This window comes from Anguilla rostrata, chromosome 8 (assembly GCF_018555375.3).
Source record: "Anguilla rostrata isolate EN2019 chromosome 8, ASM1855537v3, whole genome shotgun sequence".
In the NCBI taxonomy this organism is placed as follows: Eukaryota; Metazoa; Chordata; class Actinopteri; order Anguilliformes; family Anguillidae; genus Anguilla; species Anguilla rostrata.
In genome coordinates this window covers 12,676,013-12,691,871 of record NC_057940.1, presented here as the reverse complement: position 1 = coordinate 12,691,871, position 15,859 = coordinate 12,676,013, and the positions used below count along the sequence as shown (strand labels likewise).

The window sequence follows — 15,859 nt, the reverse complement described above, 5'->3', positions numbered from 1 at the left end:
CTGGGGCATTCTGCCTCATCTTGAGTGAGGGAGAGGTGTTGTTTGGCTGCTTGTAAATCTTATCTGTAAAGCCTCCACCTCTCCAGTGTGAAGTACCCCCAGACCTGCATTCAATCAAAATTTGTCCTGAACTTGTAAATAAATTTTGCTGTTCTTTTTTCTTTCTTTTTTTCTGACCAGTTGATTTTGGTGGTTGCTGAAGTCATCAGACTGTGTTAGCGAAAGCTAACACTTGCATTGAACTCTGATTCCAAGTCAAGGATGGTGAATGTTGACTGGATCAAGTCCACTGGGTATGAGCTGGCTAGCTGACATCTCACCTGTTGACCTGCTGAGGAACTGATTCAATACCAAGAGACATTAGAGTGACTGAACGTCTGTAACCCTAATGTCTGTCTGATTACTGCGGCCTCCCATTTGCAAATATCTGCTTTTTATACAGCACTACATATGTTTACTGGGTTATGACTGTAAGAATGAATGGATGACTTTACTGATGGGTTCCCATTACATTTCATAGCTGAATTTCCTCACAAAATCTTGTCATACTGAGCATGAAATTCCAAGCCAGAGCTTATGAATACTTTTGCCTTTTGTTTTCGTAATTGAAAAAGAAAAGGCCACTGAACAGGTTACCGGGTTAACGGTTGAAACACTGTGAGGGAACGAGCTGTGGAAGCATGTTTTGGGTGGGGAGAGGCTGCAGGAGATGACCTCCTCCCTTCTGAACATGCTGACACTATTGGTACCAGGTCAAGTAAGACAGAAGCGTCAAACCAAAGCGAACAGTTTTCTCAGGTCCACAAAATGATGCTGGTCATGGCACTGGTATCTGCTGTCATATTTACAGAGTGAAAATGCATCATGTTTTGGTGACAGCAGCCATGGATTTTTGACATGTGTGCTATTTGGTTGCTCTATGGTTTCTGATAGGGGCCTTAAATAAGTTATGAATATATGAATAGGCAAAACTGGCCAGGATTTGTAAAAAAAAAAAAAAGGGGGAGCAGAATGCAATAGGTGCCAGAGCATGTATGGAGCAAGGTATTAAAACAAAAACAAAAAAAACTGAAAAATGTGGTGTCTTAACACCTGCAGTGCTCTGCCCTTTATCACCCTAGACACAGCCGGAATTAAAGGATCAGCAGCCGCAAGCCTTAGCATGCGCGCCAATGCAGCATACATATCATTTAAGCCTTAGTCATTGTCCGGCGGGATTAGGGCGAATTGGTAGTAAACATCGAGATTTGCAAAACAGTGACTTCATCGTGAGATGGAGCCTGGCGTGTCACAAGGAGCGTAAACACATTATGGCACCGAAATCCAACACGTCAAATAACAGCACCTGCATAAACAAAGGAAGCTGAGGAACCAGGGATCTGATTCCAACATTTTTGGGTCCCTGCCCAAAGCGCAAGGGGCGGGGCTTTTTTGCAAATCGGGATATATAAATGTAATTTTGATATTTTTCCCTCATTTTTTTGAGGACCCGCTGCGATCCAGTTTGGGATCTGCTGTGTAAACAAAGCTCTTATTGAAGCCTCTTCCTGGGGAAGTGATCAGACATTCTTCACCACCACAACATCGGTAAAGAAATATATATTCCTCACCAGACAAATCCTGCCTGCGCCAAGCTGATAATTGGCATTGTCTCATTTACTATATTCAGGGGCGCAGCTGAGCTTTGCTTACATGAGAAAGAATGCAGAAGGACTTTGGGAGGAATGTAGACGACCTGTGCACGGAGAGCAGGCACATACCACGACAAACGAATTGTGCGTTAATGACACGTTACAAACACAGCGCTACCGGCAGGTCGACCCTTTCTCAAAGCACAGTGAACCTGAGTAAAACTGTGCACTCCCCACCGAGTTCAGTGGAGCTGCTATAGCACGTCCACAGAGCAACATAGGGCCTGATGATCTTGCAAAATGGAATGTTGATGGAGACAGAAGTGCTAGCATTCTATCACCGTGGCTACCCGACTACAGCTGTGTAAGAGTGGGTGGGTAAAATTAGCTCATACCATTCCATTGGTAAAGTTTTAGGACAGTTATCACATAGAGCATGACTAGTAAATGTAGTACATAGAGTACTATTTATGAGATTAACAAATACAGAACTTTTTTAACATTAGAATGTAGAATGCCTCAGTAAATCTGACTAGCACAGTACTGTTAGTTGGTCAGGGGGAAAGATGGAGGGAGAGTAGAGGAGTAGAGGAGAAGCAGGTGAGTAGCTGTTTGAAACAGTAGTGTTGAGGAGAAGCAAGTGTGAGTAGTAATGTAAATAGAGTGCCACAGGGGAGCAGCATGTTTGAGTAGTTATGTAGGTAATCACATATTTCATTATATACAATTTGACTGCTTCAACTACAATTTTTCACAGCACCATAAATACTTCAAGAGTGAATAGGCATTTATACGTGAAACCTTCCATTTAAGCATTGACTGTGATCTAATCGTCTAGCTATACTGTAGATGGCACATTATCAGATTGTGTTTTCCCATCCAAAGAAACGTTCCTCTGGGAAGCTGTCACTCAATAAAGCAGAAAATCGTCTACATGGCCCACAATGTAATCCTGACCCCGACTCATGCTGTGATTCTATTCTCCTATTACCTGCTTCCGAAAGATCGTCCTGCAAAAACCTATTATTAGTGTTTTAGTGTCACCTTAGTGGTGCCCCCGCATGACTTCCCTGTTACAAAAAAGTCATGGAAAGCATCTACATTTACAAGAAAATTTTGAAAAAAGGCATTCTAGTTCATTGGCAAACCAGCCCACAGATATGGGAAGCACGTCAAAGAACATTGGTAGCCTACACGTCATGGTTATTGTGTTTCTGAGAAAACATTCAGATCTGGTGGATACATATATCTGAAGTAATTCATCAGCATTGACAAGAAACGTCAACCCCCCACACCCAGTTGAGGAAGAACCTTTTGCCATAGCTGGCACTGATGCTTATAGGCTAAAATCTAAAATTAAATTTAAGTAAATAGTGATAAACCCATGACAAACTAGCAGAAAACAGTCACTGGGTCCTCTCAATTTTTATTTGAAAGTTTGCGTTTTTTTTTTATCTCACAGTTACCACACAACATTCGTTGGGATTTAGCCTAAAGTTTTGTGGTATTTAAAAAACTATCCGCAGAATGCTTATGAAAATGTCATGTCATTTTTTACTCATCAAGTCTATAGTCCCTATGGTCCAAGAGTTAAACATGCTTGTGCAAGCAAACACTCCCTTAAACTTGTTTCTATACGTGCTTACGAGCGCTTTCAACTAAATCGGCATAGGAATGCTAGACTTAGCCCGCAATAGGATAAACATTAATTTTCCATAAATATACCAATGGGAAACTATCCAAGCATAATAGACTATCTCACGCAAAATCAAATCTTTTACTGTCAATCTAACCGCAAAGAGCAACGCTGAGAAAATGATCTGAACAACTTCCAGGTTATTATCGAGGGATGCAGAAATGATGCTTCGATAAAAATAAAAATAAAAAATAAAAATTATATATATATATATATATATATATATATATATATATATATATATATATATATATATATATATACTTATGAAGAAGCGTACCGCGGAATGATATAGTCGGGGTCTTGTGGTGTGTTTAAATAAATATCAAAATATTTCTGATTTCTACATTTAAAACCATTAGTAGCTCAGTGCCCATTGGATGCATAAAATGCGTTTTTTTATCTCCACATACACAGTCATAAATGTATAAAAGCCAGACGAGGATTTGGGGCCAGTGATTGGGAGTGAATAAATTATTGTAATTTACATATCATAATTATAATTTTCTTGAAGAGAAGAAATTTAAGCTTGCGTTTCAAAGTTGCTGATGATAAGGGCACATAAATCTGCAGAACGCTTATTGTAATAAGGTACACTGAAACTGTTAACTACTATAACAGGATAGCTTGCTTCATGCTACTGTTTTTCATGCTACCATTATGATCACAGAATAACATTTTTCTTATTGACAATAAATAAGACACTTTCTTTGCTAAGGACTGCGAGTGTTCAACATTTTCTCCAAAAATAAAAACTTTTATGTGATGCGTCCTTGAAAGAGACAATCCTTTCAATTCCGTTCGGAATTATAGGGTATACAGACAGCCGTGTCTGGTAAATGTACGCCACCTGCTTGCCGCGCGCGAAAACCTTGCAAGGTCGCTCAGGTGGGTCGTCTTGTTTTCACACAGGTGAGCGAAGGAAAGTTGAACGACACGTAACAGAAATGTACCATTAGGCTACCCGATATGCCGTGAAAATTCTGAGCTCAGACCAGCTATACGTATATGTACATGAGTGTATGCGCGATTTTGCGTACGTTATTTTGCAGTAAAGAATCGTGTAACTCTTAAACCGCATCATTGAACTTAATTTAGTTCAAGGTGGGAGGAGAAGTCCCGCCTCCGTGGGCAGGTCTTCCTAGGTCATGATATTTTAACAGGGCTCCTGAGACTCAGAGGACAGTTTGGAATTAGCACTACTGCAGACATGACGCGAGTAGTTTGATTTGGCTGTAAACTCGACAGAAGAGACAACGCTTACTACTTACGTCTTTCTCCACTGGACAAAGTTCTCTTCAAGTACTGGACATTTTCACTGGGCGACGGCTTTTCCGGCGAGGTTGATACAGTGGGAACTCAGACCGAGCTTGACTGTTAACGAACGACCGTAAGCATGAAACTGGAAGTATTCTGTGGGAATCACTTCGCACCCAAACCAGTGGAGGTGTGCAGTGATGGTGAGGGGAGCATGCTCTCGCCGCTTTCTGGCGAAGAGGAACTGGGTTCGGATGGGGATTGTGTCGCCAACAGCCCCCCACCTGCCACACTAGAAGCAGACGGGAAGGGTAAGCCTTACACGAGGAGACCCAAACCACCCTATTCCTACATCGCCCTGATAGCCATGGCCATCCGTGACTCTCCATCTGGACGCCTTACGCTGGCGGAGATCAACGACTACCTGATGAAGAAATTTCCCTTTTTCAGGGGTAGCTACACTGGCTGGAGAAACTCGGTGCGTCACAACCTGTCGCTGAACGACTGCTTCTTGAAAATTCTGCGGGATCCTTCCAGACCCTGGGGTAAGGACAATTACTGGATGTTGAACCCACAAAGCGAGTACACCTTTGCAGATGGGGTGTTCCGTCGCCGGAGGAAGCGCATCACTAAAAAGTCTGGCAAGGATGAGGTCTCAGGACACACTGCCAGCGAAGACATACCTGCCTCCATCACTACAGCGCACTCCAAGAAAGACGGCGTAAATACAAAGTTTTCCAGCTCTTTCGCCATTGACAGCATCCTCAGTTCGCCGTTTAAAGCAAAGGACGTTGGCAAGGCCGAGACGAACATCTCCGGGGACAGAATGAGGTGGCCCAGCATCGCCCACGTGATGCCTTACGTAATGAGCTATCCACCTGCTGCCCCGACGCAAGTGCAGCCGGTGTTCCAGGGCTACCCCAACGCTGCGCATTTTGTACAGTCCTACAGGTTTTGCTATTCGGACCCAACAAACGGCGCGGATCAGCCACAGGACAGTTTCACTACCGTTCAGCTGACCTCGAAGGGCGTGCCAATTTCTGAGACACGTTCCTCTGTTCGACTGGCACCCACTGTTAAAGAGCGCAGCTACTGCCCGTTCAAAATTGACTATTTGCTTTCGTAACACATGTTACAGAGCAGGGGATGGTTTATTTGTTGTCGTGAGCACTTTTATATGCACTGTGTAAATATAACGATATGGGTATCTCTGCATTGACTTGATTGTGATGATCATTCGCTGCATATAGTGAAATTCTGTGTTGTTGCCATCGGCAGGAAAATATATTTTATGACTTATACGAAGTTCTGTACTACACTGAACAAGGATATGGTCACAAGTCAGGACTGAAAAGGCAGCGACGACACTATGATGTGTATAAAATTGTTCTTTGATCATTTTTCGTGCAAACGGCAGTATCCACGTGCTGAAATGTGGATAAAACCATCCCAGCAGCATATTTATGTTTTAGTTTTACTTCAATAGTTTTACTTCAGTAATTTAAGGTTTTAATTGATGTCTGGTATTGTGACAATGCTCGAATCGAGCTGTACCAGAATGTAAGCATAGGTTTCGGAAACTGATGATGTATGTAAGCAAGGTGGTAAATTTGTATATTTTCTTTAAAATGTATTATTTTGTAATAAAAAAATACAAACTTGTGCAAAGCATTGAATTGAACACTAACATTTGTTTTACTCTCTTATAACTGATTATGTAAGACATCCCTTTGTACACAGCTCCTATATGCAAACTGTATTGCCTAGTACGTGATGTTTATATATATATATATATATATATATATATATATATATATATATATTATAGGTCAAACTGCACAGTATATATACTGCACATATACACAACTCCTTTGAACACACTCTCTCTCTCTCTCTCTCGCTCTGCATATAGTAACACTGTTTAATTTTTTAATTAATATTTATGTATTATTTATTACGTATACTTTTATCATAAAAAATGTTTTTAAAGATATTTTAAAAGTTCCACGATAAAAAAAAAAGAAAAAAGCTGTCTGTTTCCTGCTATAGAACTACAAGTGCTTACCAAATAATAGGGCTGAATGCGATTAAGTTCATTTTCATACTTTAAAAATGCATGGACATTATCAGTATGTATTAATGCAGTGAATCGGTAATGCTGGAGATTCAATCCCTGTACCTTTTTAAAAAATAAATCATGGCTTCCCAAAACGTCGTTTCGCGGAGCTGTCCACGGTCCTGAAACGTAGACGTCGACTGAAACACGTGCTCCTGCAGTACTATGACCGCAAGGTGTAAGAACTGAATATTTAACATTAGCATCAAGATGTAGGCTATTATATGCTAACCCACTATATCATTCTATATCATGATCATTCCAACTGATGAAGTCGAGACGTGCATGGCCGACCGATATGCAGGCATTGTCTACGTATTACCTTCAGAAATAAAAACGCATAATATTGGATTTAATACCCAGAAGGAATAGTCAACAGGTAGTTCTTTGTAAAGCCTATAACTGTTGACACGAGATGGCTAGGGATTCATGCTTGCAAGCTTGGTGCTGGCACGGTATTCACAAATTCCTGATCATGTCACAAAGAAAGAAGAAACGTTATCAAAGAAAAAAACATGAAACATATTTTCAAGGAGAATATTTACGTCAACTGAACTTTTAACGTTAACTGTTCTGTGATTATGGCCACTTAACGCCGAGAACATGATTTTGAGGACATGGTTTGAGCAATGAATATGAATCCTGTGTATATGGTAGTGCAGATACAATGGAAGCGAGATTTTCATAGTATCTTTGAAATTTCCTGAAAATGTCAGTTTCCTAAAAACGTATTTAGAAATTGCAACAGTTCAAATACAGTTTGGCGGGATGGGAAAATCTAGGTGATTCAGTATTTTGTAAAATGATCTCCTTAACATTCTATTTAAAAACGAATTTTCTGCACGCTATATGAGACTAAATGACTATTCCAATATAATGAGCAAATCCTAACCTTGAAGAAGAAATTTAGATTCACAATTTCATGCCAATTTAATAAGCAACATGTTTGTTTTAAAATAAATTATTGGACTAGGGACATAAAACAGCTAAACATTGATAATTATGCAGTGATATTACGAAAAATAAGAACGAGAATACGAATGATGTTCTTGTTTTTCTTGTTAGTGTTGCTTTGTAACCCGAATATTTGGAAGAGGCGGTTCTCCAAGTCTCGGTCGAGGCGAAGGTGTAATGAACTGGGCTACAATGAGTATCGTCAGGTATAACATTTAATGGAAGTAGCCAACATGGCAGGAGCAGTAAAGCGCATTTCCAGCACAATCTCCTTCAAAACTACAAACAAGATGTGTTCTAATAAGGTCCCAGGGGGAACACAAGAGGGACTAAATATTAATGAAGATGAATACAATATGGTTAATGAAATTATAGACTTAAGAGTTCAATGTAAATAGTTCAGTATTACCAGTTACAAAAATGACAATTGTTAAGATTTAAATAATACACACGGCTGATACAAATAAAGGTTACACTTGTACTAAATACTAAATAAATGGGCAATCAATGTAAGCTAATGACTATAGTGACACAACAGTAATAGCTTCATAATTGTTTCCAATACATGACACTATCAAGAAATATGGAAATGGGACCATATCATATTGTAATACTATAGACGTTTCTTACAAAAGTATTGAGATTTTTTTCTTTCAGTGTCCGTGTTTTTTTTTTTTTTCTGAAGAAATCAAGAAATGAACTAAACCGAAAAATAAATAAATAAAATACAAAAATATGTGTTGCTGGTCGGAGTCAAAGGGATAATCGGATAAACTTCGCCATGTTTTTTGTTTTATTTATTGGCTATATGTGAAAACAATTTATGTGTGTGTGCGCACGCGTGCGTGTGTGTGAGTGAGTGGGTGTGGGTGGCTATGTGTGTGTGTGTGGGGGGGAGGGGGGGGGGGGGTGCGTGTGTAACGATCAGTTTATATGCGAAAATGTGAACAGATCGTTCCAACAGATTGGTGCACTCTAAAAATACACGATGTGACATAAGACGAATTTCCTGGAAATCAGTAACACAAGTGAGAGGCCCACTCACAATCGCAGAAGAATTTCCTGAACCAGTAACACTAACACCCCCCGCTGGGCACAGGATGTATCATCCAGGGCTGAAACGGAAATTTCACGGAACCAAAATACAGAGGGAGTTTAGGGGGATCCCATTTCAAAGTAACGCATTGTTATCACATTTTTGTCTCGTTTCATCGTATACTTGGAAAATAAACACGAGCCTCAAATTGTTGTTATCAGTTTTTTTTTTTTTTTTAACTTAGTTCCCTGTAAAGCTCCGTTGTTCTGCAAGCGTCGATGCGTGTATTGTGTATAACTCACTTGTTCAAAAGATTACGTTGTTGTTGTTGTTATTATTATTATTATTATTATTATTATTATTATTATAAAGCTTTTGCCATTTTAATGAGGCTGTAATCCTCACTTTTTTTCACTGCCATTTTCATAGGCTATATAGTGGGCTATGCTGTGATATGATGTGATTTTTTAAAATAAAAAATACTGCCTGTTTTATGGAATGATGGGGGCTTTAAAAATTGAAATGATGACTGAGCTGGAAGAAACAGGCCTGTATGATTACAAATAACATTCACTCATATCGAGGATGAGTTTCAGTTCCGGTTATTGTAATATTTGTTTTGCATATGGAGAAAGTGCATCATCCCCTTTGAATCCCTATGCTCTATACCCTATTTGCACGTGTCCAGTCCGTTAAGGACGAGCTGTCGACCCCTGGACGCTGAATTTGAGTTTCTTCCTCCAACTAATGAAGAGCTCACAGAATAGTATTCCTGCTCGGGACGGTAAACTGACACTCACACGCTGTGTGCGGTATCCAAGCTGCGCATGTTGGACACAGGCTGTTTCCACCCCAGGCAAAGCCACTTGCTCAAATTAACCCTCTACGTATACAAGCGCCCTCGGAAAATTCAGCTGCATCAACTGTAAGTTATTGAGGTCGGCTGCTTCTGAACTCCCGCGCTGTTGTAATCATGTTTTGTCTCCTTGTCTTTTCCGGTCAAGTTCTCGCCGATATATAACCTGCATAACGCTGACATTAAAAGTATCACATCTACATTTACGAATTACGCAAACGCCCCTCTCTCAACGAAGCTATTTACAAAACTACAAAATAAAGATTCTGCGTAAGAGGGTAACTGGACCGGGGCCAGAAATGGGAGGGCGAATTAAGCCCTCGGTTGCTCCTGACTTCTTTGGGGGATTTAGAAGGGATCTACGGGAAAGAAAGATTTATGAATTGATAGGTGGTCGCGTTTTGTTTGGCGGAGTGGCTGTACGCAAGAAGTCGAGGGGCTCTGTGTTTCATCTACTTAAAAGGATTAAGACGAGTGATGTACACCAGGTGGGAGGTAGAGCAACACAACCAGCAGCGCAGGATTATTATCTCCGAGTAAACTTTCTTGACTGCGCATAGAAGTGAGAAAAAAGCCATGATAACGGATTTTCCCCGAGAGCACGAGTTTCTCTCTCTTTCTCATAATTCTTAAACCGCGTCATCCCACTTCACTTATCATAACAGGAAGACGGGCGCTTATTATTATTGTTTTTCTTTTTTTTTTGTGCTTTCAGTACAGCGGTCTGTCTATTGACACTGAACAAGGCGTTTCTTCAAAAAGGGACCGTAACTGAAAATTGAACTCTCAGCTTCTTTTTGTCAGCTGCCGATGTTGAGTTCGCCGGGCACAAGATGACGACTGAAACTCCCCAACAGCAGTTGGACCCGCCGTCACATTTACGATCCCCGGTGCCTGGTGTTGTACATTCCGCTCTGACGAATGCACAATCCGATGCTGGGAGCGCAGCTACTGCCGCCTGTGCTAATGGGAAAAAGGCGAACTCGGGTCTAAGGCGACCCGAGAAGCCTCCGTATTCATACATTGCCCTCATTGTGATGGCTATACAGAGCTCCCCGATCAAGAGGCTGACTCTAAGTGAGATTTATCAGTTCCTTCAAGCCAGGTTTCCATTTTTTAGGGGATCTTACCTAGGTTGGAAGAATTCTATCAGGCACAATCTGTCTCTGAACGAATGTTTTATAAAATTACCCAAAGGCCTGGGGAGACCGGGCAAGGGCCATTACTGGACCATTGATCCAGGCACCGACTTCATGTTTGAGGAAGGTTCGTTTCGCCGCAGACCACGAGGATTTCGGAGAAAATGTCAGGATTCGAAACCCATGTATCGGTTGATGAACGGAATAGGGTTCAGCACATCCATATTATCGAAAACCTTCGATTTTCAGGCGCCCTCCGCATCCTTGGCTTGCCACGCCAGCGATTACAACTTGGACGTGATGGAGAATTCGCCACTGGGTTACGATGATCATAACGGTGGACACCGTGTTCCCCACTTGTCTCCCAGTGCAAGATCCACAAACATGGGCAGTTGTCCTGTAACGACTAATGGTCCAGACAGCAATAGTAGCCCAATGCCTCCTTTCTCATCCATGGACAGTGGCTTAGACTGCCACACTCCATATACAAGTACTTCTACACACTGGCCATCCCCCGTTGCTTCTCCGTATGTCAAACAAGAACCGCAGGCCTCTAGTAACCCACCAACATCCTCCGGGTTACATTCCAGCGTGCCTACTTACTCATTTGAACAGAGTTTTCTCCATCATATCGCTAAGGATACGGCTGATATTTCAGGTAAATATATCTAAAGGTATAACAATTATTTCATGTTATTAATCTGAATTCAATTGAGACTAATATTATGGACAAATAAAATGTTTCAAATAGTAAATATGATCTAAAGAACCAATTTAGTGGATGATAAATGATGCATACGATTGATAAATATAAACATAGGATTTGTTTGCTATTCCAAATAAGTTGTCATTCTAAAAAAATTGATGATGAGACTATTTACATAGGCATCATATTTGTTAAAACGTGTAAGATACTTTTAATTTTAGCTTGTTGAAATAACCTGTAACACAGTTAAAAAATAGGCTACTTCAAACAAGTATATTTTGGCCATTTAATTAAATTGATATTGCAGCAAATGACATTTTCCACGACAAATAATTATTTTAGAAACAAGTAGGCCTATGATATACAAATAGTGTTTGTGTGTGTGTGTGTGTGCACTGACGTCTCACAAATACAACTTCGCCATAACGACCCTAACGTTATACACTGAATATCCTGCTGAGGAGGTTAATTAAACAAAGACCTTCCTGAAGTTCTGTGAAACCCTTTTACAAATGTGCAGACGTCAATATTTCAGACCCATGGAAAATAGCAGGCCTTGTTAATATTTGTTTGTCGGTCTAGTTTAGTTTAGCTATTTATATCTCCGGAGATAGTACAGGGTCAAAATGTAACAACAGCCGAAGACTAAATGGGTCGATGCGTAAAATGTGTTTCGCTCTTTAAACGTCTTTATCTTGTCACACATTCGCAATCAAGACGTTTAAAGAAGGAAAAACATTTTGCACGTCGACCCATTTATGATGACTGTTTTTTGACCCTGTACTGTGCGCATTATCTCCGGACGATAATGATAAGTTGCTTCGATGTTCTCAATGAAACCTTTTTTAACGAATTTATTATTAAAAGGAGACTATTAGCTTTATAATCGTATTTTTGTAAAATAATTGTTTGGTTTTACGCTTATTGTGCGAAATGTATTTTACGTGTCATGCTATGAGACGCGGACTTCTTACATTGTCTAAAATTGAACCAGTCTGTGTTTATACGTTGCCCATGTTATTGTATACGATAACCACGTGGGGTATGTTGGATACCAACGTTGAAATTGAAATTGTGCAGGCGTCCGAAATAAAGAATAGTCTGCACGCATACGGAATCAGGATGCAGACATAAGAAAAATAAAATCATGAAATAAATGAAACACATAAACGCATATATAAATAACATGGCTAATAATTGTCAGAGCTTTCTTTATTTCTGTCATAGCCTGCAAACAACATGTAAACCTATACAGTTGCATTCGGCCCTGTTCTATTTTTTTTACGTGAGATACAAATGTAAGTATATAATTAGGAAAGGATTGTAACATTTGTAACTTTTTCGAACATTTTACACAATTTAACTTTATTTAAGACACATAGGTCCATACAAACTTGACTAATTACTAAATCACCAAAACAGGATATTTTCAAGAATAGTTTTCTGGTAGGCTACGTTATCGGCCCTGTTCGCATTTATCTATTTATTTATTTATTGTGGCTCGTGAAAATTCATATTCTAATTTTAACCTGTTTACAGTGGGAATACCTCGATACCAGACGTACTCCTCCCAGGTCCGTGACAGAAAAGACTTCGTTCTTAACTTTAACGGATTCTCTTCGTTCAATCCATCGACCGGTGGATCTTACTATCATCAGCAGCTAAACCACCACCCCTACCACAGCGTCTGTGAAGATGTCAAGCCTTGCGTTATGTGAGTCTCCTCAGATCCGTGTAATAGGCCGACGTGCCATGGAAATAAGCTGATGAGAGAAATATAACTTGTGACGTTTATACTGAAAAATCTTTTCAGGATGAAGTTTTCATTTATCCAGAGAAAATATAACGAATAGTAATTTCAATACACTGTCAAAGCGACCGTTTATAGCATAGCGATAGTGGTACGCACAAGTTTTGGAGTAATTATATTGATAAAGGGATGTAGGCCATTAAATGGCCGCCATTTCGAATCCGTATTTCATTGTTAAGTATAAATAAATTTTGTTTTTAAAATTGCGAACGTAAACAACTGATTTTTGCATTCTTGAAAATAAGAAAAATAAAGCTGATGGCTGTATTTTAAGTTACTTGTGTGTCCTGCCTTTATGAATTTGTATTACCTTAAGTCATTTGGAACAACCAAATGTGTTTTTTTCCCCCACTTTATATCAACATTTCTTTCTTTCTTTCTTTCTTTCTTTCTTTTTTTTGCATGGCCTCTGCACGTAGTCCTGTAAACGATGTAAATACTAATCTGGTGCACTTGTTTTTCACTGTCGATTAAATTCACTCGCCTGACTTATTTTCATTGGACAGTGCAACAAAAACAGTTGGCAGCCATCCCCGTGCAGCTACAGCATAAATCCTATGGTCAATTTTGTACATCTGGTCAGCCGACAACAGCTGTGAAGTCCTCTGGTGGATTTTTCTACATACAATTATAGGAATATCATTTTCCATGTATTTTTGCTGCCCATTGAGATTTTATTTCTATATTAGCAATATGATTAATTCTCAGTTGTTTGCTATCAAGATTTCACATACAATGTATTACTAGTCTTCGATTGACTCAGGTAACATAATAAGTGATCACCCTTTTTGCATTTGAAAATATCTGGTTTTGAGTGGAAGATGTGATACTTCGATGTCTTTAATTGTCACTGTGCTTCAAAATGTTTATTATTTAAGAAATACAAACAATGTTATTTTTTCACGGGATCTAAACGTAGAAAATAAAATAGGTGATGTGATTTTTATAAGTTGGCTTGGAAAAATAATAATAATAGCAATTACTAGCTACTACTACTAGTACTACTACTACTAATAATAATAATAAGAATTATTATTATTATTATTATTATTATTATTATTATCATTATTATACTAACAACAACAACAACAATAATAACAATGTTGAAAAATGTATTTAAAAAAAAAATATATATATATATATAGGCTATTTGTACTGTATATGCAGCACTGTTGATTAAACTATTCTCAAAATTTCTGCTTTGAAATTACTTGTCTTCGATGTTTTTCATCCTGTATTTTGTCATGGGTTTGGGGTGCAGTTCCGTTTTTGGCCTCCCGGCCTGATTATTACCTCATTGGATGCACCTGTTTCCAATTATTCCTCCCTATGCCGTGATTTCGGCCAACTGCGTCGTGCAAGGCTATTTAAGACGCTGTCTGACTTTCAGTCCTTGCTTTAGTGTCCATTTATGTTCTCATTGAGCCGGTAAGGTATTTCAGAGCCTGTTCAATAAACCTCCTGTTCTCTCGCTTCTCAAGAAGCGTTTCCCCCTTAGAAGGTTTGTATTTCAGTCTGTGTTTCTGGGCTTCGTGCCGGCAGACCGTTCGGGCTTTACCTTTTCTTTTTCCTAAGCTGCGTCTTAGGTTCTTGGGTATCTCGGTGTTCGACCCCAAGTTTTCGTTTTTGTTTTGGGTCTGAGGTGCGACTCAGTCACGTTGGGTTTCCCTGGTTCCTATCCAAATTATTTTTCGTTCCTGAGCGGTGCTCAGTGTTTTTGTTTCTCTGTTTCTTGCCCTTGTTCTTACAGGGTTGTTTTCTGTTTGGCCGTTTTTTTAAGGCTTGACAGGGAGTTTTCACTCCTGTCAGTCTGTTTTATTTTTTCCCTTCCTCGTTTCCTCTAGCCTCAGTGGCTTATCACCTCGGGGATAAGCTTTTCGAGTCCCTGTACAGTTGCGTGTGGTCCTCCGACACTCCCCCCTCCCTCACAGTATTTACTCATTTAGGATCAATGCATTAGCCTTTCAATTAAACTCAAGTGACCATATTGTTTTGCTTCTGACCTTGGTCTAATCGAGCTATTATGCATTGAGGCACAGATCCAAATCATGTAATAACATCACTTCATTCCCCTTCAAGCAAGTAATTTAATTATTTATTCGCAAGTCCTCATGTAATAATTATGTAAGTCTTAATTCTTTATCTATTCAAGTATTGCTTTGTTTAAGAATTAATTCCTTTGGTTTTCTTTAAGGGATTCGTGGCAAATTAGTGTTCTGTATATTACACAGTCGCGCCATCTAGTGGTCATTTAAATGTACTTGCAGAATTTTCACTTCACTTTTCTGAGCTTTTTAATTTTTTTGCACCTTGATAAATCCGTGAATGAAATAAAAACTGTTTTGTTTCCAACATTACTGCAGTTAGCAGGAAAATTCTACCACGTGTGTGCACAATAATTAAAGAAAATTAATATGAGAGTCTGCAGTTTTGCTATTTTCAGGAATGGAATACAATAATATTGTGGCAAATTTGTAATCTGGCAAAGAATTTGCTTCCAAATGAGTAGGTTTGGATTAAATTAAAATTCTAATTCAGTGACCACAAAATTCCTGATGATGTGCAAGCACAGAAAATATTTCAATCCTACTTAATTCAATGACTTGGGTCAAAATGTAATATTTTTAAGGAGAATACATTTTATCCAAGCATTTTTTA

At 39.3% G+C, this 15,859-nt stretch overlaps 2 protein-coding genes across 2 annotated transcripts; both read left to right on the top strand.

The window, feature by feature from the left end:
* Window positions 1-4,502: 4,502 nt before the first annotated feature.
* On the top strand, window positions 4,503-6,255 carry LOC135260849 (forkhead box protein Q1-like). The gene has a single exon (XM_064346483.1). It carries the CDS (start codon window positions 4,724-4,726, stop codon window positions 5,708-5,710), a length of 987 nt encoding a protein of 328 aa, XP_064202553.1. The 5' UTR covers window positions 4,503-4,723; the 3' UTR covers window positions 5,711-6,255.
* A 3,113-nt stretch (window positions 6,256-9,368) lies between these two features.
* On the top strand, window positions 9,369-14,249 carry LOC135260848 (forkhead box protein F2-like). The gene is made up of 2 exons (XM_064346482.1): window positions 9,369-11,343; window positions 12,931-14,249. The coding sequence occupies exons 1-2, from the start codon at window positions 10,380-10,382 to the stop codon at window positions 13,107-13,109; spliced, it is 1,143 nt and encodes a 380-aa protein (XP_064202552.1). The 5' UTR covers window positions 9,369-10,379; the 3' UTR covers window positions 13,110-14,249.
* The last annotated feature ends 1,610 nt before the right edge of the window (window positions 14,250-15,859 follow it).